The sequence below is a fragment of the Manis javanica genome, chromosome 10 (genome assembly GCF_040802235.1).
Source record: "Manis javanica isolate MJ-LG chromosome 10, MJ_LKY, whole genome shotgun sequence".
NCBI classification, from domain to species: domain Eukaryota; kingdom Metazoa; phylum Chordata; class Mammalia; order Pholidota; family Manidae; genus Manis; species Manis javanica.
The window spans coordinates 19645870-19670767 of record NC_133165.1 but is presented as its reverse complement, the minus strand read 5'-3'; the positions used below and the strand labels follow the sequence as shown (position 1 = coordinate 19670767).

General features: G+C 38.0%; 1 protein-coding gene across 1 annotated transcript; it reads left to right on the top strand.

Annotated features, from left to right (window-relative positions):
- Window positions 1-8446: 8446 nt before the first annotated feature.
- LOC108407592 (olfactory receptor 6C2-like) lies at window positions 8447-18616 on the top strand. The gene has a single exon (XM_037004569.2). It carries the CDS (start codon window positions 17678-17680, stop codon window positions 18614-18616), a length of 939 nt encoding a protein of 312 aa, XP_036860464.1. The 5' UTR covers window positions 8447-17677.
- Window positions 18617-24898: the final 6282 nt, after the last annotated feature.

Here is a 24898-nt window from a genome sequence, read left to right as displayed (position 1 = left end):
TTCATTCCTAGTACTGAAATATAACCATGTTTGTTAGCTAAGTTCTTTACAGTAACAGGATAAAAGGGTAGAAACTAGCAGTTCCATCATCTACTTGACAAGTTTACTTGTTTACTAGTTTTTGCCCAAATAATCCAGTGTAACAATCCCTCTCTACAAATATGGTCTTTTATAGCTAAACACAATACAGCTAGTCTAATCTTTAACCCATAGTCACAAAAAAATTAAGATTGAGACCAGCAAATTCTGTTAGTTTATGAAAGGTATTAAGGATTTTACCTGCTCTAAGTACCTCATAGAAGTTGAACCATACGTTATTTATCTTTTTCTGACTAGCTTCTTTCACTTGCATAATGCCTTCAAGGTTCATCCTTGGTGTCGTGTATCAGAATTTCTTTCCCCTTTAAGCCGAATAATCCTACTGTTATGTGTACATGACATTTTGTTCATCTGCTCATCCATCAATGGACATGACAGGTTGCTTCCATGTCTTAGCTACTGCGAATAATGCTGCTGTGAACCAAGGTTCCTGAAGCTCGGTATTTAATGATTTTGGGTATATATGCAGAAGTGGAAATTATGCTGGATCATAGGATTTTATTCTTTGTTTGAGGAAATACCATTGCATATTCCTTAGCAGCTGCACAATTTCACATTCCCACTGAGAGTGCACAAGCGTTCCAATTTCTCCACATCCTTGACAACATTTGTTATTTTCTGTTTTTTGGTCATAGCTCTCCTGATGGCTGTGAGGTGCTGTCTCACTGTGGTCCTGATCTGCATTTCCCCAATGACCAGTGATGTTGAATGTCTTTTCTTGTGCTTATTGGCCGTTTGTACATCCTCTTTGGAGGAATCAAGCCCTTTGCTCATTTTCCAGTCAGGTTATCTTTTTGTTTTGTTTTTGAGTTGCAGGGCTTTTTGACATATTTTGGATATTAACCTCATCAGATTTATGGTATGTAATTGTATTTTGCCATTTCATAGGTTGCCTACCCATTAGCTGTTTTTAATATAAAATAGTCTGGCATCTATGTCTTTTAAAATATTTAACTTTATTTTCCACTGAGAGTCAAGATGACTAAAGTGCAGTGCAGTTTTAAAGTTTGCCTAGCAACTCTGGGATATGTTACATGGACCTGCCCAGTAATTAGCATAAGGTGATCACATCCACAGAGAATCTGTAACTCATATTAAGGCCCCTCACCTAGAGCAATAGCCCAGCACTAAGTTCACCAGCACACAGTGAATTGTATGTTTCATTCCGTTGTAGTATATACTTATATACAATTCACTTTTTAAATCCATTTTACATTGTACACTTCAGTGGCATCTATTCCATTCACAATGTTGTACAACTATACCTGGTACCCAGCTCCCAAACATCACCACCCCACAACCCTATGTCCATTAAGCAGTTCCTTCCCATTCTTCCTCCCCCAGCCCCTGGCAACCACCAGTCCACCTTCTATCTCCATGAGCAAATTCTACTTCTGTGACTGCTCTACAGACAAAATTGAGCAAGGATTTCACCTGACTGTTATTTTCCTTCAGTTGTCACTCATCTTCAAGTGGCAGAGATAACTGCCTCAGAAAGTAAGAGACTATGATAGGAGGCTCCATCCTCCAATGTGTAAGGCATCAAGAAACCTAAAAAGTATAATGTGCAAGTTGCTAATTACACCTAAGCCTTACACTGACAATGGATACCTTTTTTAATTCACTGTGCCTGGAATGACCATGGTAAGAGATTCTCTCAAGTCTAAGAAATTCTCTGTTTGCAGACTCTGATGATTCAGGTCTGTCTTCCTACCTAAACATCTTTGACTTGTTAGAGAAGCCCTCTCTGGAAAATAGTAACAGTTTCTTGGTAACATGTCAGCTGCAATTATCACTGATGGAGCAGTTAGAAATAACACAAAGGAAACATTGGTGGGGATCTGGGTGTTTTAATGAAACCCTCTCCAATAATGAAGAAATTACAATAAGATAGAGTTAAGAAAAGACCCACTCATGATATAGGCAAATCCTCTTCTCAAAACAAATTAGGAGCATTACTTGAACACATTAGTACCCAGCATAGCTACATACTCAAAATAAATAAATAAAATAAAAGCCAATTATATCATGATTAAACCTGAGTTTTCAGCCCTGGCTCACTTAATTCTGTGTTAACAGAAGCAAGTTACTTAACCACTCCAGGTCTCTACTTACTTCCTGTAAGAGAATGGAGCTAAAAATCTCTTGATGAGGCATCTTAGCTCTAATGTGTTGCTAATACTGACCCTTCCCCATTTGTCACTGAACAACTATACCGTCACATATATTCTGTATTAAATGCTATACTGAACTGTTAAAATCCAGGATTACATTATATTAATGTCAAGTTTTTAATGGAAATCCCTAAGCTCTTGAAAAGTTCTGGCTCCTTGCTAATATTTTGAAGAGAAAATCTAAATGAGAAAGAGTATTATTTACTCTTACCTTGTTTGGCATCATCACAAGCTGTTGGCCTTTACAAATAGATCCTGATTCCAGCTTTCCAGGGACCACAGTACCCATATCCTGTTTAATTTAAAATGAAAAATCAATTTTCAGACTTTTATTATATAAAAACGCAACGTGAAATCTTGCAGAGCTTATTCACAATGAGTATCTTGAGCTCAAGTGGTAAAATGTTTAGGATTAATCTTAAACACAGAATAGGTAGCAAATATTCCATATTTGTATCATAAGCATATGTGAAATAATTCTAATAAGTAGTTATGCCTAAGATTTTAAAAGAAAAGGTGCAAGAGACAGCACAGAATTTTATATCTGATCTGATTTGCTCAAATTCAGATTCTCTCAATCTCTCTTCCGGGGCCGTCTCCTTCATCCAGATCTCAGCTCAACAGTCGTGTCCTCCGAGTCGCCCTGCGGGGCTGCCCGCCTCCTTGTCCCCACGCTTTGGCCCACGACTCGGTTTCCCCTCTCGGCCTCCGGCGCTCTGGAGCGATGTGGTCTCCTTCCTCGAGGCCCGGCTCGCGGTGTCCGACGGCTGTGGGAGCCCGCCCGGCGGGGAGGCGTCCTGTGTGGCCGGCCGCCTCCTGACCCTGCGGGGGCTCCCACGGGGGGCGCACCGGCCAGGGCCCCGCGGCTTCGCTGAACGCCCAGAACCGCAGCCCCGGGGCCCCCACGGCGCCCGGGTGTCCGCTGGCGGCCGGCGGGGCGGGGCGGGGCGCGGTGTCTCCCGGCCTGTCTGGAGCTCCGGTCCGGGCAGCGGCACCATGAGCGGTGAGTGGCGGCGGCGCCGCAGTGACCCGCCTCCGGCTTCGGGGTCCCCGCGTCCCGCTCTCCGCAGACCTCCGTTGCAAAGCTCCCGGTTCCCTGATGCCAGGCACGCCCAGTTCCTGGCCCCGGACACCCGCAGTTCTCAGGCGTCTCTCTAGTCCCTGACTCTTGTCCATCGCTTACAACCCGCTCCTAGACATCTGCCCCCCGTTTTCCTGCCTCTGCCCGTGTTCCGACCTCCCTGCCCGGTTACCAGGCCCCCAGTCCTCAGACCTCCAGGGTCTCAGTCCCTCTTAACTCCTCAGCCTACTGAGACCCAGTTCCGGCCCCCTGCTCCCCAGTCATTCCCACCACCAAGGCCTCTTGTCCCCATTCGCTCCAGGCTCCACACAGACAGAGTGTCATCCCTGGAGACTTAGACCTCCTGGCTCTCCGTCCCCAGAGGTCTCTGAGCTCTCCAGCCGCTTCGTCTCCTCTGTCCCTTCTATTCTCTTGTCTCCTGTCTCCAAGCGCTTTGCTGTTCCAGTCACCAGTTCTTCCCAGTCAGCCGGAGTTTCCCTTTCTGGTCCTTGCTTCTTACGTTTTGGTTATTTTTTTCATTCTCCAGCTCCTTCCAGTTCTTTTCCTAGCTTATTTGAGGTCTCCCTTGTCCATGCCTGCAAACCTTCCCTTCCTGTCCAATGCTGAGCCCATCTGGGGACCATCCTTTGGTTTTCCCAGTCTGCCCCTCTCCCTCCCATCAGTGAGGGATGTAGTTTTGGTGGGGAGGTTGGGAGGGACAGGGAAGTGCGTGTGGACAGCTTGTCCTCAGTGTATTTGAAGTTTAGTCCCTGGACTTGATGGTATTCTCAGTCCTTTCCTCTGAAGAGATCTCTTGGTCGTGTGGTGCTAAGTCATTCCTGGGTGTTGCATGTGGAGGTGGGAGTGACTCAGGGAAGCCTCTCAGGTTGCCCAACTGGGATCTGGATTTACTTAGGAGGACCCACCTACCCTCACCATCTGTTTTCTCCTCTATGTGGAATCGCCTCTGAAGAGTCCTTGTGTCCAGCCCCCTTGGCCCTAGCCTTTAACCCAGGAGTTTCTGGAGGTCAGAGGGATCAGTCTCTCTTCATTTTTCACTTTTGGGTTATCTCTGTGGATCATTTTTTACAAGTTGTGTGCCTTTTGTTTTGCTGGTCAAGAACAAGATTTGTGAAATTGATGGTCCTAATGAGGAAGCTGCCAAGGGGGTTTCTAGAGAGGTACTCCAGCTTCTGTTGCCAGAGTTAATGATTTTTGGCCTAATTAAAGTTTGGTCCTTGAGCATTATTGATACCACAACAAAGATGTGATAAGTTGGTTCCCACCCAAGAGCTCATACAGCTTGGTTTAAGTGCAGGCCCTGGAGCCAGACAGCCTGAGTTCACATCCTGCCTGTGACCCATAAAGCTGTGGATTTAGAGCAAGTTACTTGACTTGAAAGTGACTTTCTGGAAGTCCCAGCAAAATAGGGATAAATAATAGTACCTGTCACCTAGACTTGTTGCAATGACTGAATAACTACAGGTAAAGTGATTGTTACTGTGCCTCTCACATGGTTTGTAGTCAGGAACTTAGAGTTACTGTTTCCCTAAGGACCCATGTGGGGTTCAGGTGGGGTGGTTTTCTAGCCTAGCTCTGGAACAAGCGCTGAGGCTAGGCACTCCCTGAAAATCTCTTCCTTTTAATATGACAGGGAGTCTCTATCTCCAGCTCAGAGTGCTGGGCCATTGTCTCTTCTGCCTTCTTATCAGGAACAAGTGAAATTGACAACGCAAGGGAAATTGATCAATATATTCTTCAAGGAGCAATTTTCAGTCAAAGATAAAAATGTGTTAAAATTTAATAGAAAAATATCATTAGGTCTAAAGCCAAACAAATTATACCTATCAATAATTATTGAAACCTATAATACAATGATGAAAGAAATTGAGTAAGGCATAAATAGAAAGCCATCCCATGTTCATTCATAGGAAGAACTAATATTGTTAAAATGGTTATACTGCCCAAAGCAAGTTTTAGTTTCAATACAATCCTTACCAAAATACCAGTGGGAGTTTTCATGGAACTAGAGCAAATAATTTGAAAATATGCATGGAACCACAAAAGACACTGAATAGCCAAAGCAATTGAGAGAGAGAACAAAGCTGGATATACCATCTTTTCTGATTTGAAACTGTACCACAAAGCTATAGTAATCAAAACAATTTGGTACTGGCACAAGACCAGACACATATACCAATGGAACAGAATAGAGAGCCCAGGTATAAATCCACCCATATAAGGTCAATTAATACTTGACAATGGAGACAAGAATATACAATAGGGAAAATAAAAGACAGTCTCTTCAAGAAAACTGGTTTTGGAAAACTGGGTATCTACATTAAAAAAATGAAACTAGATCATTATCTCATACTATACACAAGAAAAAATCAAAATGGATTAAACAGATGAAGCAAAAAATCCTAGAAGTAAACATGATAAGGAAAAACTTATAAGGACAGCAATCTAGTCCAGGTGGCTCCCTTCTGCTGCTCTTAGCAAAGGCAACAGAAACTCCCTTAACTTCCCCTCCTTTCTCTCCCTGCTCTGCCAGGCACTTACTCCCTAACCTCACTCCCTAAACTTACTCCCCCTTGCTTGTTCGTTTGCTGTGCATGTAGGAATGTTACAGATACAGAGGCAGAAAGATACACATTGCCCCCTTTGCCTTTGTTCAGGACCCAGACCTTGGGAGACTACTACCCTCTGAGCCCACCAGTGTAAAATAAACCTCAACATTCCAAGACCTCCAAGTGCCACTTGGTTCTTCCGTCAGTCATCCAGTCTGGGTTTCTCCAGTATTTTCCGTAACAAACATAGGCAATAAACTTTTTAACATAGGAATTAGTAAATTTTTTCTGGATATTTCTTGCCAGGAAAAGGAAAATAAAGCAAAAATATACAGGTGGGACTACATCAAACAAGAAAGATTCTGCACAGCAAAGGAAACCATCAACAAAACAAAAAGGCAATCTGTAACCTACTGTATTAGAGGATATATTTGCAAATGATATTTCCAATAAGAGGCTAACATCCAAAATATATAAAGCAGTCGTGCAACTCAATTCCCCCCAAATAATAATAATATGATTAAACAATGGGCAGACTACCTGATAGACATTTTTCCAAAGAAGAGATGCCTATAGCCATCACACACATGAAAATATTCCTATCATCACTAAAAATTTGTCAGGGAAATGCAAATCAGAACCACAGTGAGATATCACCCACATGTAGGAAAACAATTGTCCATAAAAACACAAAATGTAACAAATGTTAGTGTGGATGTGGAGAAATTCAAATTCTTGTGCACTTGTACGCATATATTTGACATGTAGGGAGAACATGTCTATCAGTGAGGATATACAACATCTGAGTAACACCAGCAACCAGTGGGACTGAGCTGACATTCACAGAACTCGGTACTAAAAACAACGGAATACAAAATGTCTTCCAATGTGCATGGAACATTTAGCAAGATAAATCATATTCTGGGCCTTCAAACAAACCTCAATAAATTTTAAAAATTCAAGTTATTCAAATTATGACCTCTAACCACTATGGAATTAAATTAGAAATTGATAACAGAAAGACCATTGGGGAGAAAAGATAAAAATTCCAGTTCAGAGGCCTAAAGAATTTCATACTTGATATATGCTGCTCTGTACAGCTGGTAATTCCAGATGTGCCAGTTCTTTATTTGGACAGAAACATATGTTAAGAGATTTCAAGGGTTCCAGTTGCTTATTGTTCACTTTGGTTGTTGCAATATAAACCTTCTCACATCTTGATTCAAGCTTGTTTATTCCACAACTTCTAAGTATATTGAGGAGGAAAAAAAATAGCCTAATCTGAAGTAGAATACATCCTGTATATGCAGCGAGTGACAGAAAATATACAGGGTTAAATATAGATAGAGCAAATAAACAGGATAAATGTGATGTGGCTTTATGAAAATGGTGTCCATTGACAAAGAGAAAGAGAAATTTATTGTCTTCTATTCATAATTGTTAAATAGGAGGAAAACCCTGTGCTGAAGACATGTGATCTGTTTTGTCTCTGCCAAAGTCTATGACTTTGAAGCTCATTGCTCTCCCTGGGCCCAAGAGTCCCTATCTATCAAGTGAAAACATGATTCAGATAAACTCAGTGCACATCCATGGGCCACTTGGAAGAGACAAAGCAATTATAGAAAATAAGTATTTTAATTAGAGCTTTGAAGTCACACTGATTTTAAGGACTATGTATATTAGAAACAATAGGATGACTTCACTTGGAGACACTGAGTAAGGTTGATGTGGTTTTTATCATGTTCTCACTGACTAGACAGACCAAGAAGTAGATAATGAGAGTTATTACCTCAGAATGGGGAAATTTAACTGACACTCCCTGCTAATCCAGGATGACACAACTTAGAATTCTCATCAACATACAGATTCATATTGGATCCCTGAGAAATCTAGGAAAGACAAATACTTACTTAGTTTTTACTAACTTGGAAGCATTTGTTGACCTCATGAAATCATGGACACCATGAGATACAGCAAACTGATATATCAAGTGCATCTAAAAGGATTAAATTTTGACTGAATTTTATATACATTAGTGACCACTTCTCCCAAAAAGCATAAGAGGAGAGACCGAATGAGCCCTGCTCCAGGCTCCTGTCCTCATTAAAGACAGCTGTAATGAGAGGGGAAGGGTTTCCTGACCAACTCATGCTTTCTGTTGCCATGAATAACATCTATTCAGTCAACTCTTCTCTATTGCATTCTGTGTTGCTATCAGAGACAAAAAACTTAAAAACTATTTTAAAGCAATTATATAGAAAACAATGGAATAATTGTTTTCTATATTTTATAAAGAATAGGAAAGCTTATATCTGGGAATTCAGGCTGTTCCTCCCTAACATAATTTAATATTTCTTGCTGTGAACAGAAATATAAGTGGACTTAAGCATTCTTCTTTGACTGAATACTGCATTTTCTTTGAACATTAAATATCTATACATTTGCTATACATTAAACATATGTATGTTTAAACTCATTCAAGACCCATGGAAAGATAAACTCACTGCCAGGCAGCATACATGCAATAATGCTTTTATTGGGAAATCATCAGAATACATTTAATTCATCAAAAAGTTTACATTGACTTGGGGCTGGATTTCTGTTAGGGTTCTGGGGAAATGATGTCATTGACCATGACCCCCTTCCTTGCCCACAATTAATTATACCAGGTGATCATTTTCCTTAAAGATTATTTGAAGCATAGGGGGACAATATAATACATTCAGAAAGCATGGACTTTGTCATCATGCAAGCATGGGTTCAAGTCTAAGCTCTGCCTCTTAGCAAATATACAGTCTTAAGAAAATTATTTAGCTTCTCAATTTTCAATTTCTCAACTTTTCATCTGTAGAATGGGGATAGTCATATAACCTATGCATAAGGGCTGTTATAAAGATGAGAGACAGCATACACAGAGTACTTAGCACAGGATTAGGCCAAAGAAGAGCTCAATTAATATTATATACCTAGCTAAAACATTAATTATGTATTATCTAACATTAGATATTCCCCTACTTATCCTACCCCAATCACATATATAATAGTACTGAACAGAAAAAATATTATGAAATTTTATTGATTAAATGAATGAAAAAACAAAAGTCATATTGTAAGATTATAATCCTGCAGTATTTGCTTTACTTTTTGTTTTGAATTGCATAGCAGCTGGCTTTTTAAAATAAAAATTGTAAATATTTAAGGTGTACAACATGATGATTGGTGTATATATACTGAGTGGAACTATCACTCCAGTCAAGCTAATTAACATGTCTCCTAAGTTACATGTCTCCTATGTGTGTGAAGAAAGCATCTTAAATCTATTCTCTTAGCAAATTGCCAATATTCAATACAATATTATTAAGTATAGTCATCATGCTGTGCATTAGATTTCTAGACTTATTCACCCTACATAACTGCAACTTTGTGCCCTTTGACCAATGGATAGCAACTGACTTGAAGTTTAAGCTAAAAAATGAGAAAACTCAACACAAATTCCCCTAATTATTTGTGATGTGTCATATGAAGAATGGACACCAGCAGAAATATCTGCTTAGAATGGAGAGCTGTTCCCCCTCTCTTCACTGGGATGAAGTCCAATCCGGTTACCCTTGGGGAATCCTGAGCAGCCTCTCTCCTGGGTTCAACTGAAATGTCCCTAGGCATGTGGGGAGAGTCAAGTCTTTTGCTTTTCATCTGACTCTTATTGTTTCGCACATGACCTGTTGTGGCATATTCCTGTCTCCAAAGACAATTTCCCCTCTGATATATGTTCAAAGTTTTTATTTGGAAGAGTTCACTCAAGTTCATTACACTATAGACTAATTAGTAACTTTTGAACCTTGGCTCGCAAGGGAATCTTTTGTTTCCTCAGTGAATTTATCCCTCCACACCAGTTGCACACTCAATGGATATCACTATTGCTTATATCTTATAAATGTAAAATATAGTCAGAGACCTGTCTCACTGTTCAGAAAGGCTAGAGTATGAATTTCAAAAACTGGAGAGAGTTCTTACTAGTTTCCACAGTGTCTATCTTCTCAGTTAACCAGAATGCATGAATATTTTTCCTACTGACAGACTGGGAAAATATATTTGGAATTTGTTTCTTTTAAATTTCTTAAGAAGAAAGGAGATGGGGAATATGTGCATCAGTTACTAAACAAAGCTCACTCACAGGATTTTTGTGAGTACTAGTGTGGGGGTGCACATGAATAATGTGGTGAGGTCTACACTTACTTGTTTCTAGCCACACATTCCTGCCCAGCTGTGAGTCACACTAAGGACCTTTTTGGTTCAATTGTACTCAGAAGCCATGAAAGACCATCAGAGAGGTGAGTATAATTCAGTCAATTTTGACAGATATTCACCATCTGGAAACTAATAGAATCAAATTGGCTACTAAGTAATGTTGACAATATTCCAGAATAACAATCAAAAGAAAATTCTGAGATATTACCTTTTCTATGATATTGACATAGCCTTGAATACTGTTCCAGGAAGGGAAGAAGGTTAAGAAGAGAAACAAATGATTTATAGAGAATACAGTCACCAATGAAAGGTTCTGAGAAAGCCCTTTCTCCTCATTCAATGAAAATGTCTCACCAATGTTCTCCTCTACACAATTGAATTTCCAAGCTGAGCATATAACCTTCTTTAATGGGCCTTAAATTTTATAGCACATTTGTGCCAAAGTGTGTAAAAACATTAGGATTTTGGTCAATGAACACAGTAAGACATTTATATGCTACTGTGCAAGAATTTATTACTTTCTTTTCCAGGTGAAATTAGGATATGAAAAAAATATTAAGTACTGTCAGAGAAAGAGTAAGAAAATTTTCAGGGCTCAGAGCATAATTCAGGGTAATGAATACTTTGCAAAGTATCATATGAAAGCACTCAAAGACTGCATCAAACTAGCAGATGGAATTAGGCAGAAAGGATGGAATTTTAGTTGGGGTCCAGAGACTTGACCTCTCCTCCTTAATACCTGGTGTCCTCTGACTGGTGTCTGAGTGACTCTGTGTTGCCTGGGATGGCACCAGCTAACAGGTGACGAGAGCCAGGGACCACTCCACTTTCCCGTGATGCTGTCTGAGAACTGGTGGAGGAACTATACAGTGCAACTGGACACAGTCCATCCCTACTGGCAAGAGAAAAGCCATATTTCCCTAGATGCAGGGGAAACACATTTCAGGGCACTTGCGGGAAATATTTTCCAACAACCAAGTGAAAACCATTCCTGCAAAAAACTAATTGAAGTCTCCTGGGAGTATCCTGTTCCATTTAAATAATAGAAGTCATGAGCTCTGGAGACTGTAATTTCAGATGGGAAATGTTTGAATAGCTACAATGTGATTAATTATAGATTGTTGAAGAGGAATTGGTTGCTAGCTACTGGCCCTCATTCAAATACGAATAGCTAACTGATAGACACTTCGGTCGGGTAGACAGAAGCAGTAGCATATAAAAGATTGATTATTTACTCAAAAAATAGGGGAAGCAGGAGCAAGGAGAAGTCCATCATCCATGCCCTCTCTGTTTGCCCAGTCATGAAAAGCCTATACATGGGTGAAATCAGCAAGTTAAAAGGCATTATTTTGAAATATTTAAGAACTAAGTCTACAGCTAAACTTTTTTTCACATCGCTGCTTTACCATACCATAGATGGGTGACACCCTACATAGATATGTTTTAGTTTCCCTAAACTTATGAGCCTCAGGTTCCTCATCTGTAAAATGTGGATTATAATACTACATACCTCAGAGAGTTGCTGTGAGGATTAGTTGAGATATACCATATCAAGTGTTTATCATGGTATCTGGCACATAGTAAATGTTGTAGAAATGTTACCTGTTCTCCTAGTAAGATTTGAAAATTAATTTAAAGGGAGAAAAAAAATGAATTCCCTTATCCAGAAGTTATCTCTTACATGTTTGAGTTTCATCATCAGAAATGTGTTTATCAATTAAAAACAAAATACCTCTAGAATCAATAGTTCAAAGTTACTTCCAGCTTTGAAGGCTTAGTATCAATCCATTGTCTAATTCTACAGTGCAAGAAAGCTGATGGCAGCTTTCTGAATAATAAGACATATTCAGTTAAGTGATTAACTTTTCAATAGTAAATTGCTCACTTACTATATATTCAGAGAGATTGTAGAAACTGAGGAACAGAAATAGACTATATATTGATGAGGCCAGAGAACACATTAGAGTTAGAAAATCTGGAGGGAAAATTAGATTCCTAAATTTTTTCCCCCACATTTGTGTAGAAAAGAAAATATGTAATTGGGAATCAGGAGACAGATTCATTAACCTGCCACTATAAACCTGGCATTAATAAGGCAGCCAAATATATTATTTATGTAATAGTAACTTCCAATCATCTGTTCTTAACCTCAAAATTAGGTGACTGAACATCACCCTGTCAAAGATAAATGACTAAATGGAAATGGATGTATGATGTTTAATTTAAAGTGTAATCAGCCAATTTATTTTCACATATAAAATGGCTGATCCCACTTATTTACTTAACAAATATTTATTTAATTCTCACTGAGTGCTAGACACTTTGCTTGGCCATTCACTGAGAGTAATAAACAAAACAATCACGAACTGTGTACTCATGGGTCTGGCAGTCAAGTAAGGGCCAAGATCACCAAGTTAGAAAAAAATATATATAATCGCAGAGAGTAAGGAGGTGCCACAGGAAAACAGAGTGCAGAAACCCCAGGTTCCCTGAAGGTCTGTCTTAGAGAGCATAAGGCCCCATCTCTGAGGAGGCCATGGTTACAGTGAGACATAAAAAATTATGAAGAACAGACAGACATAAAGGTGGAGGACCTGAAAAAGGCCACTGTCAGTGGAACTTGCTGAACGAGAGACAGAATAGAGAAGGCTGAGGTCCCAGGGATGTGCAGGGGCCAGATCACAGGCCGATTTGCAGGCCAAAACAGAGAATTTCAGTTCTATCCGAGATCAGAAGGAGGCCATTGAAGGGGTTGAAGGGAAATGATCTAATTCAATGTGTATGTTTACAAGAGCAGTTTGGTCCCTGTGCGATGATACTTTGTTTTGTGTTCTCCAGTTTTGAAAGTGAAGAGAGTAGGAAGTTGACAGTTTAAAGGAACATATTTGGCTGTGGATTCAGAAAAGACAGGGACTAACAGGAGGAGCAGCTTTAGGAATTTCACACTCTTCATTATAATCAACTCTGAAAGAAGTTTCATAGTATTTATGACTAGAAGGATAATCAGCATTAATTCTAAAATCTTGGATATAAGAGGAAGAATAGCAAACCCTTAGAGAGTGCTTATTATATGCCAGACAATTTTCCTAGGGATTTAAATGTATTCATTTATTCCTTTAGCAAAGCTATGAAATAACTTCAACTATCCCCCATGTTATAATTACTTATTTATTTTTATTGAAGTATAGTTGGTATGAAATAATATATTGCTTTCAAGCTACAGCACAGTGATTCAACAGTTATGCACATTATTAAATCGTCACCCCAACTAGTACAGTTACCGTCAACATAGATGTTACAGAAACATTGGCTGTACTCTCCATGCTGCCCTACCATCCCTTTGATCAACTGATAGTATGACTGAGATTTTTGTGCCTCTCTATCCCCTCACCCACCCCAACCAACCACCCTAACCCATCCCCCATTATAACCACAAGTCATTTCCCAGGGTCTGTGAGTCTACTACTATTTTATTCATTTTGTTTTGCTTTTAGATTCCACAAATTTGTGAAATCATATGGTATTTGTCTTTCTCCACCTGGCTTATTTTATGTAGCATATTACCCTCTAGGTCCATCCACGCTGTCCCAAATTGCAGGATTTCTTTCTTTTTTATGACTGAATAATATTCAATTATGTATATGTACCACGTCTTCTTTATCCATTCATCTTCTGATGGACACTTAGGTTGCTTCCATATCTTGGCTATTGTAAATAGCGCTGTGATAAACATAGGGGTGCATATGTCTTTTTGAATCAAGGATTTTTTTCTTCGGATAAATTCCTAGAAGTAGAATTACTGGGTCATATGGTATTTCTACTTTTAGTTTTTGAGGAACCTCCATATTACTTTCCACAGTGGCTGCACCAATTTACATTCCCAACAACAGTGTAGGAGCATTCTCTTTACTCCACATACTCACCAACACTTGTTATTTCTTCTCTTTTGAATAGTAGCCATTCTAACTGATATGAGATGATATCTCATTGTGATGTTGATTTGCATTTCTCTGATGATTAGTGATGTGGAGCATCTTTTCATTTGCCTGTTGTGCATCTGTATTTCTTCACAGAAATGTCTGTTCAGGTCCCCCACCCATTTTTTAATTGGGTTGTTTGATTTTTGGTCTTATGGTGTATGAGTTCTTTAACATGTTTTGGATGTGAATCCCTTATCAGATAAACCATTTGAAAATATATACTCCCACATTGTAGGTTGCCTTTTTATTTTGTTGGTGTCTTTTGCTGTAAGAAGCCTTTTAGTTTGATGTATATCTCCACTTGGCCATTTCTGATTTTCTTTCCCTTGCCTGTGGGGATGTTGCCAGAAAAAAATTACTCACGCTTCTGTTCAAGAGATTTTTGCCTATGTTTTCTTCTAAGAGTATTATGGTTTCAGGACTTAAATTTAGGTCTTTGAGCCACTTTAAGTTTACTTTTGTGCATGGAGTTAGAGAGTAATCCAGTTTCATTCTCTTGCATGTAAATCTCCAATTTTCCCAGCACCATTTATTGAAGAGACTGTCTTTACTCCATTGTATATTCATGGCTCCATTATCATGTATTATTTAACTATATATGTGTATGTTCATATTTTGGCTCTCTATTCTGCTCCATCAATCTATGGGTCTTTTCTTGTGTATTGATTACTGTAGCTTTTTAGTATAGCTTGAAGTCAGGGAGTGTTATCCGCCCAGCTTTGTTCTTTATGAGGATTGCTTTGGTAATTTTTGGTCTTTTGTTGTTCCATATGAATTTTAGAACTATTTGTTCTAGCTCACTGAAGAATGCTGCTTGTAGTTGATCAGGATTGCATTGAATCTGTAGATTGCTTTAGGCAGGATGGCCATTTTGGCAATATTAATTATTCCTATCCATGAGCACAGGATAGATTTTCATTTATTTGTGTTTCCTTCAGTTTCTCTCATGATTGTGTTGTAGTTTTCAGAGTATAGGTCTTTCACTTCCTTGGTTAGGTTCATTCCTAAGTATTTTATTCTTTTTGATACAATTGTAAATTGAATTGTTTTCCTGATTTCTCTTTCTGCTAGTTTGTTGTCAGTATACAGGAATGTAACACATTTCTGTGTATTAACTTTATATCCTGCAACTTTACTGAATCCAATTGTTAGTTCTAATACTTTTTTGGTGGAGTCTTTAAGGTTTTCTATGTATAATATCTTGTCATCTGCAAATAGTGACTGTTTTCTTCTTACTCACCAATTTGGATGCCTTTTATCTCTTTGTCTTGTCTGATTGCCATGGCTAGCACCAGTACTATGTTGAATAAGAGTGGGGAGAATGGGCATTCTTGTCTTGTTCCTGATCTTAGAGGAAAAGATTTTAGGTTTTCACCATTATAATGTTAGCTGTGGGTTTGTCATATATGGCCTCATTATGCTGAGGTATGTTCCTGTATACCCATTTTGTTGGAAGTTTTTAATCATGAATGGTTGTTGAATTTTGTCAAATGCTTTTCCAGCATCTATTGAGATGATCACGTGGTTTTTATCCTTCTTTTTTGTCAATGTGATGTATCAAGTTAATTGATTTATGAATATTTTACCATCCTTGCATCCCTGGAATAAATGCCACTTGGTCATGATGGATGATCTTTTTGACATATTTTTTTAATTTGGTTTGCTAGAATTTAGTTGAGGATTTTTGCATCTACGTGCATCGGGAATATTGGTCTTTAATTTTCTTTTTTTTGTGGTGTCTTTGCCTGGTTTTGGTATTAGAGTGATGCTGGTCAAATAGAATGAATTTGGAAGTACTCTCTCCTCTTCTAGTGTTTGGAAACTTTAAGAAGGATGAGTATTAGCTCTTCTTTAAGTGTTTGGTAGAATTCAGTTGTGAAGCCATCTGGTCCTGGAATTTTGTTTGTGGGGAGTTTTTTTATTCCTGTGGTGCCCAGAAGCTGAAGACTCTCTGCTCAGCTTCTTTTTGTGGTGGAGCCACAGTTGTTGTTGGTGGGTTGTGGGTGGGGCCACCTTTCAGCATGCCTGCAAACAGTGGCTGACCTCTGTGTGCACTCTGACAACTTGCCTCAGTGTGCCCTTTGTGTGTCATGCAGTTATTCTGCTGGGATCACTGCGGGCAGTGTTGCCTTCTGCCTTCTGGCCATAATGATGGCTGCAGCTGGCTGGTGGGGTGGGTAGGGTGAGTGCACAGTGGAGTGGTCCTACAGTGCTGGGCTGCCAGGAAGGGAGATGGAGCATTTGGAGCTGGCTCCCACAGGTACCTCACCAGTTGGGTGACAGAGTGTTAGGGAAGCAGGGAAAGCCTCCCTCCACCTACCAGAGAGCAAAATCTCCCTCTGTCTGCCAGGCAGTAAAGTCTGACCACTGCTGGTCAAAGCAGGCTGGGCAGGCAGATGGGTGCACAGGAAAGCTTGCCTTCAGCCAGGAAGATGGACTATTTGGAGTTGTCTCTCACAAGCACCCTAACATTTGGACTGAGGGAGGGATAGTGATGCATCATCCCCTTGCCTTACTTCTTTGGAGAGAGGTCCCTCCACATGCTGCCCCTCTGGCACACATCCTGCTGTTTCTAAATATTTCAAACTGCCGTCTGTATGTTGGATCTCAGGTTAAAGAAAGGATAGTGTCTGTCATCTGCAAGTGACAGGAGTCTCAGCCTCCCAGAGTGCTCCAACTCTCCCTGGTTTCCAGCCCTGTTAATTTTCAAAGCCTAAAGCAATGTGGGCTTGTGTACCTAGAGCAGATCTCCAAGGTCAAGTGTGCAAGATTCTTAGATGTTTACCCCCTCCGTGCTCCATTCCTCTCCCTCCCACTTGTGGTTTGGGATGAGGGAAGGGCTTGGGTCCCAACTGATCGTGGCTCTGCCAGTTTTCCCCTCTTCTGTGGTCCTCTCTTCTTCATCATGTGTAGATGGCCTGTTCTGAACTCTTCAGACAATTTTTTGAGGGTTAGTTGTATTTACTGTACTTTCTTTTTTGGCTGTACATGGGAAGAAGTTTCTGCCTTGCCTTCCTAGTTGCCATCTTTTCCACTCAGAAGTCCCTCCATGGTTTATATAAGAAGTTTATGCACAAAGATTAATAACTTGGCTAACGTCAAGATTGATTGAATCACCATTTGAGCTAAAGAAGTTCCAGAGTCTATGCCCTATGCCAGTGGGTCATTCTGTTCCTCTCCTGCCATCGTCTGATTCAAGACAGTGGTTTTATATTTGTGTTTGTTTTTCCACTGGGTGATATCACATGAAAGTGGTTCACTCTAGGTTTTGTTTTGGGGTTTTTAGATCATTTAATCTAGGATTATATGTACTATAGACTTATCATTAATATATTGATAAGAATGTTTGACACCAGCTTTCTGGTCATACTATTGTCTGTATCATGGACTAACATGAGTCAACAACACAATCGCATTATCAAATAAAATAATATTGGCTTGCCGGCACTCTCACTCTACTCCCACTTTTAATCTATTTGAATCCACCTCGTATCCAATTTCTAACTTATTTTTACCAACAGATCATGCAGAAGTCAGAGGTCAGTGATGAAAAATTACACAGTGTTGACAACATTCATCCTGGTGGGATTGACAGATGACCCGAATCTACAGATTCTGCTTTTTGCCTTTTTGCTCATCACGTATCTGCTGAGCGTAATTGGGAACCTGACTATCATCACCCTCACCTTTGTAGATCCCCACCTTCAAACTCCAATGTACTTTTTTCTCCGGAATTTCTCCATTTTAGAAGTCTCTTTTACCACTGTCTGTATTCCTAGATATCTTTATACACTTGCCACGGGGGACAATACAGTTACTTATAATCCTTGTGCCACTCAGTTATTTTTTGTCATCATCCTGGGTGTGGCTGAGTTTTTCCTCCTCACCGTCATGTCCTATGACCGCTACGTGGCTATCTGCAAGCCCCTGCATTACACGACCGTCATGAACTACAGAGTCTGCCTCAGATTCCTCATTGGCTGTTACATGATTGCTCTAATCATTGTCCTCCCACCGTTTGGCATGGGCTTTGAGCTCGAGTTTTGTGACTCCAATGTCATAGATCACTTTGGCTGTGATGCTGGTCCCATCCTGAAGATTTCCTGCTCAGACACGGAGTTGATAGAGCGGTTTGTCTTGGTCCTGGCTGTGCTGACCCTCACTTTCACCTTGGTGTGTGTGATTATGTCCTACGCGTACATCATCAGGACCATTCTCAGGTTCCCTTCTGCCCAGCAAAGGAAAAAGGCTTTCTCCACTTGTTCTTCTCATATCATTGTGGTTTCTATTACTTATGGAAGCTGCATCTTCATCTATATTAAGCCATCTGCAAAAGAAGGGGTAGCTGTTAGTAAGGTCGTGTCCGTGTTGACCACCTCGGTTGCCCCGGTAATGAATCCCTTCATTTATACTCTGAGGAACAAGCAAGTGATACAGGCTTTCAAAGATATGATCAAAAGGGTTGCATCTACCATGAGGAACTAAAGGACTACTGCATACAAACGACAAATTATTAAAGAATTCCTGATGTCCGTTTTATTTTCCCTATTTGTATATTAGTCATAGTTTTATATATATCACAACTCTATTTTGTTACGCATATTACCCACGACTGATTATGTATTAACCTTCTTTTAGCTCTATTGATCCCCAAAGTTAATGGGAACAGACTTTCAGGAAACACGTAAAACAGTACACTTGTTGTTATGGAATCAAAACATTAGGTCTTTTTGCTACTATATTGGTGCTCAGCTACCAAGCGTGCACTGATTATGTCCTGATCTGAGCTCTGATTTTCCAGGAGCATAAGTGAACAATCCTATTATAAAACCTGTTTGAGAAAATTCATTATTCCGTTTCTTTCATTTTTCAGACATACATATATGTAAACTAAAATTTTCCTTTAATTACACTTGCTTAGAAGTTTTACAACTTCTTTTTGTAAAAGCCCACACTTTTTCTAAGTAGTTTCATATTCTCATCATTCGTGTGTATGTACCTGTTCAGGTACATATATATTGTTTCCCTTCTTAGAATGCCAGCTGGATGGGCTTAAAGGGCTAATGGGACACATTTATAGGTCACAGTTTGAAATTGCATTCTGTTCTACTATTCTGGCTAGTCACTATAATGACTTTTCTGGGTACAAAAAATGGTACAACCTCCATCACAAAGATTTAAAAAATTAACCAATGAATAAATAACAGTCTGTAAGGGCTCAGTTTTTGCCTTTTCATCTTAGCTCCTCTTCTCACTTCCTCTTTTTTTCATCACAATTTCCTGTGCTTATTGACACTCTAGGAAGGCATATGCTGCACCAGGAATCAGAAAGTCCAAGTTGCACTCTAGCTTCTACTACCACCAATTCAGACTAATCTTTTAATACCTCATCTCCTGCAGATGTAAGGAGACGTTAGATTGAGGAAGAAGGGGAGGAGTAAGCTAGCACTAGGAAACAGGCAAGGGACCCCAGTGGCACTTGAGGTCGGAAGTAGGCTGTTCCAAGGTGATTTAGATTAAAAAGTAGGACCCCAAAAGGATCAGCAGCTTCAGTATTCCTGGTACTGGAATAAAGAATGAATGAGTCTTTTTTTCTACTGAAAATTATATTGAGGGGAAATGAATCTTCCTTTCCCTAATCCATTCAGTCTGTCCACTAGAAGTCACTGGATGTAGAATATGCCTGTTAAGAATCAATGAGAAACACTGTGGGAATATCCCAGTATGGAACTGCCTCCATTAGGATGGTGGCACTGGGATGAATGCACACCCTGGGAACCTCCCTAACCCAGTCATGGGGTCAGTGTAAATCAATGGAGGATGAAGGGAATCGCTATACTGATTAAAGAGTCAGTAAAATCAGGAGTGCTTAAGAAAATCGTCCAAATGACTTTACAGACTGCTCTCCAATCAGGCCAGTTAGTCTTTTTTGTTTGTTGTTTTGTCTTTTGCTGGGATGTTTACCTGTCATGTATTCATTGTGATGAATGAAGATGATGAACCCTGCTTCCTTAGGGTTACGTGGAAAGAAGTAGTGTGTTCTTCAAAACATAACCCCAAAATAACAATCTCCAAACCATTTTATAAGTTAGTTACATTCGAGGGAACTGTCTCTTTAGAATACATGTAGGAATGAAGATTTGAATTTTGATTAAAAGGTCTTATTTTTATACAACTTTCTTAAACTTTAATTTTAACATCTAGCTTTTTCTGTAGAACCACAGCACTAGTTTAAGTTTTCCCTATAGTTTCTAGAATACATTAGAGTAAAATTTACATTCTTGGTGAAATAGAACCATTGTATGGTTAATATTAGTGAGGTTTTTGTCCACTCTATTTATTTTAGTTTAATCACTATCTAATGTACTCTATGATGCATAATCATGATTTGACCTTAAATTTAGCTTTTTTTTGTTGGGAAATTTTTTATTACTTATTCAATCTCCTTATTATTGGTCTGTTCACATTTTCTATTTGGTCACGATTCAGTCTTGGTAGCTTGCATATTTCTCTGAATTTATCCATTTCTCCCAAGTTATTCAATTTGCTAGAGTATAATTGTTCATAGTAGTTTCTTACAAAGAAAGCCTTCTCTTTTTTTCTTAGTTTAGGTAGAAGATTGCCAATTCTGTGAATCCTTTCAAAAAAACAACTCTTAATGTCATTGATTTTTTAATTGCTTCTGGTCTTTATTTCACCTATTTCTGCTCTGATATTTGTTATTTCTTTCCTTCTGCTAAATTTGGGCTTAGTTTGTTCTTTTTATAATTCCTTGAAGAAGTCTTTTTGAGATTTTTAAAATGTCACTTTTGTCATTTTTTGTCACTTTTGAGATATTTTAAATGTAGTTACTTACTGCTATATATTTCCCTTTCAGAAACTGCTGCATCCCATATTTTGGTGTGCTGTGTTCTCATTTTCTTTTGTTTCAAGGTATTTTTAATTTCATTTTTAATTTCTTCTTTGACTCATTGGTTGTTAGGAGTGTAATTTCCACATATTTGTGAATTTTCCAGTTCTCATCCTCTTATTGATTTCCACCTTTATGCCTTTCTGGTCAGAAAAGGTAGTTGGTATGATTGAATTCTTAAATTTTCTAGGACTTGTTTTGTGACCTCATGTATGATGTATCTTATAGAATGTTCCATGTGTGCTTGAGAAGGATGTGTATTTTGTTGCTGTTAATTGGAATGCTTTATATATATATCCATTAGGTCCATGTGATCTAAAGCATTAGATCAAATACAATGTCTCTTTACTGATTTTTGTCTGAAAGATCTATCCATGATGAAAGTGAGGTCTTGAATCCCTTACCATAATTATATTGCTCTCTCTTTCTCCCTTTAGATCTGTTAAAATTTGCCTAGTATATTTAGGTCCTCCTATTTTGAGTGCTTATATTTACAATTGTTGTATCTCCTTGATGAATCAATGTCTGTATCATTACCTAATGACCTTGTCTCTTGTTCCAGTTGTGGCTTAAAGTCTATTTTGTGTCATGTAAGTGTAGCTACCCTGCTCTCTTTGGTTTCCATTTGCCTGGAATATATTTTTCCATTCCTTTACTTTGAGCTTACGTGTGTCCTTGCAGCTGACACAAATGTCTTGTTGTTAGCAGATAGCTGGATCTTATTTCTTAAATCTATTTATTTTTAGCTGAGAAATGCACTTATAGATAGCCTTATGGGGGTTCTCTTGTATTTGAGGATTTTTTTTTCTCCTGCTGCATTTTTCCTTTTGTCTTTGATTTTAGAGTTACAATGTGTCTCAGCAAAGTGCTTGGGGTTGAAATTATGAACTTCATAAACTTAGATGTCTAATATTCTCCACAGTTTGGGGAACGTTCTAGCCATTGTTTATTTTAATAATCTTCCTACCCTTTTTTTTTTCCTTTTGGATCTTTCTCCCTCTTTTCTTCTCTGGGACTGTAATAAATCATAGACTGTTTCTCTTAATGGTACCCCATAGTTTATGTTGGCTTCATTCACTCTTTTCACCCTTTGTCCAGTGTTTTAAATAGCCTGTCTTCTACTTCACAAGTTCTTTGTTCTGCCCAGTTTGCTGCTGATGCTCACTGTTGCATGTTTTTCATTTTATTCATTATATTCCCCAGCTCCAGAATTCCTGTTTAGTCCTTTCTAATGATTGCTATCTCCCTGTTAAACTCATTTTGTTCATGTGTTGTCTTGATCGTGATGAATTCTTTTTTGTTTTCTGTTCCTTGCTGAGTTTCATTAAAATAACTACAATTGACCATTGAACAACATGGGTTTTAATTGTGGAGGTTCACTTACACACTAGTTTTTTCAATAAACATTTTGGAAAATTTTTGGAACTTGTGACAATTTGAAAAATGTTGCAGACCAACCATGTTTAGAAATGGTGAAAAAATTAAGAAAAACTTCGATATGTCATGAATACACTATATATATCTATATAATAGCCTATTTTTATAATCTATTACTATAAAATATGCACAAATGTATTATAAAAAGTTAAAATTTATCAAAATTTATGCACACATAGACCATACATGCACAATTCACAGTCAAGAGAAATGTAAACAAATTTAAAGATGCAGTATTCAATCAAAACTGCATAAAATTAACTGGTACATACTGTACTACTGTATTAATTTTGTAATCACCATCTGTTAGTATTGCAATGAGCTTAAGTCTCAGGACAATTCATTTCATAAACTGATGGCTTAAACTTATGGTATCAATACATACAATACAGTTTCATATATGTGTTTTCTCTTGTGATTTTCTTAATAATGTTTTTATTGACTGCTTATGATATTGGTAAGGCTTCTGGTCAACAGCAAACTGTTATTAGTTAAGTTTTTGGAGAGTTAAAAGTTATACATGGGTTTCTGACTGTATGAGGTGCTGGGTCCCTAGCCCCCATGTTGTTCAGGGTAAGCTGTAACTGCATAATATATATTTAAAAATTAAGTAGAGACAAGGGACATGTAAAGACCCAAATTAAACTTATAGTAATGAAAATTGCAACATGTGAAATAAAAAATACAATGGATGCATTTAAGTGCAAATTATGACTTACAGAAGAAAATGTTCGTAAACTTGAAGACATACTAGTACAATCATTAAAAAATGAAACAGAAAAAAAAAGAACTTTTGTAAGACTAGCTTCTGTAGGCTGTGTGATAAGTCTGAGTAGCCTAAAACACATGTAATTGGAGTCCATTGAGACTTGGGTTAAGGACAGAAAATACATTTAAAGAAGTAAGTAATGGCTCAATATTGATAAGTATATGGGTAAATAACAAGATATCTTTTGCTCATTTAATGATCTATTTAAAGCCCTTTTAAAATGAAAATGTATTTTGTATTATAATAAAATAATGTAATACAAAATATAATAAAATATATACATTATACAATATATGTAATAAAATGTATTATATAAAAATATATAATAAGTATTATATATATATAATGTGTTACATTAGTACAAAATGTGTGATAACAAGAAGGGGTAAAAGTGAAAGTATACTGTTATAAGATTCTTATATTATATTTGAAATGGTGTAACATTATTTGAAGGTAAATTCTTATGAGTTAAGATGTAGTAACTCTAAAGGTGTATTAATCCTACAGTAACCAATTAAAAATTAAAGCAAAGCCACTGCATATTGGTAAGGAAAATGCCAATCTGAAAAGACTCCATGCTGTGTGATTCCAATTAATGATGTTCTAGGAAAGGCAAAACCACTGGGACAATAAAATGATCAGTGGTTACCAGGGATGAGGGTGGGGAGGATGAATAGACAGCACAGAGGGATTTTAGGACAGTGAAATTACTTTGTATTGTATTGTAATGATGGATACATGTCATTATATATTCATCTAAGCCTATGGAATGTACAATGCCAACAGTGAGCCCTTAGGTAAATTTTATGGACTTTGGGTGATTATGATGTGTCAATGTAGATTCATCCTTGGTGAAAAATGTACTATTCTAGTGAGTAATGTTAATAATGGGGGAGGCTATGCATGTGTATGGGCATGGTCTATATAGTTAATCTCTGTACCTCCTTCTCAATTTTGCTATAAACCAAAAACTGCTTAAAAATGTCTTAAAAATAAAAAATTATAACACAGCTGTAGAGCTAATAAGCAAATAATGGAGATAAAATCAAACCATAATAACATATTCAATTAATGAAAAAGGCATTGAAGAGGAAAAAAAGAACGTATAGAACAATTAGAAAAAAAAAATCACCAAATAGTAAACGAAACTCAAACACACAGATAATTACATTAAATGTAAATTGCCTAAACATTCAAATTAAAATGTAATAATTGCCAGGTTGGATAACAAGACAAGCTCAATTATATCCAGTCAAGAAAAAAACAACTGTAAGTATATGGTAAAGTATAAGTATATTAAAGACACTATGCAAACACTAAACAAAAGGGTGAGGTGACTATACAAATATCTGACAAAGTGAATCTAAGAACAGGAATATTACCTGGAATAAAGAGGGACATTTCAGGATAAAGATATCCACTTTCTTTACAGTGTTTCAGAATACCCAAAGCAAAACTTTAAGGTTTCAGGTTACCACAAAGATTCTTAAGCTGTTTTTAGGTATACATACTGTATTAAGAAGTTTACTTACTACACTTATTTAGTTCACTCATTCCTAACAACCATGCTAGATTACTCACAAAATCTTCACCAAATAGACAAAGTCAAGCCTCTCTTTAAGCATTTTTTTTGAAATAACATCAACTTCAA

What these genes read in the sequence shown, in the direction of transcription:
- LOC108407592 (XM_037004569.2), top strand. Translation starts at nt 17,678, where the DNA reads ATGAAAAATTACACAGTGTTGACAACATTCATCCTGGTGGGATTGACA.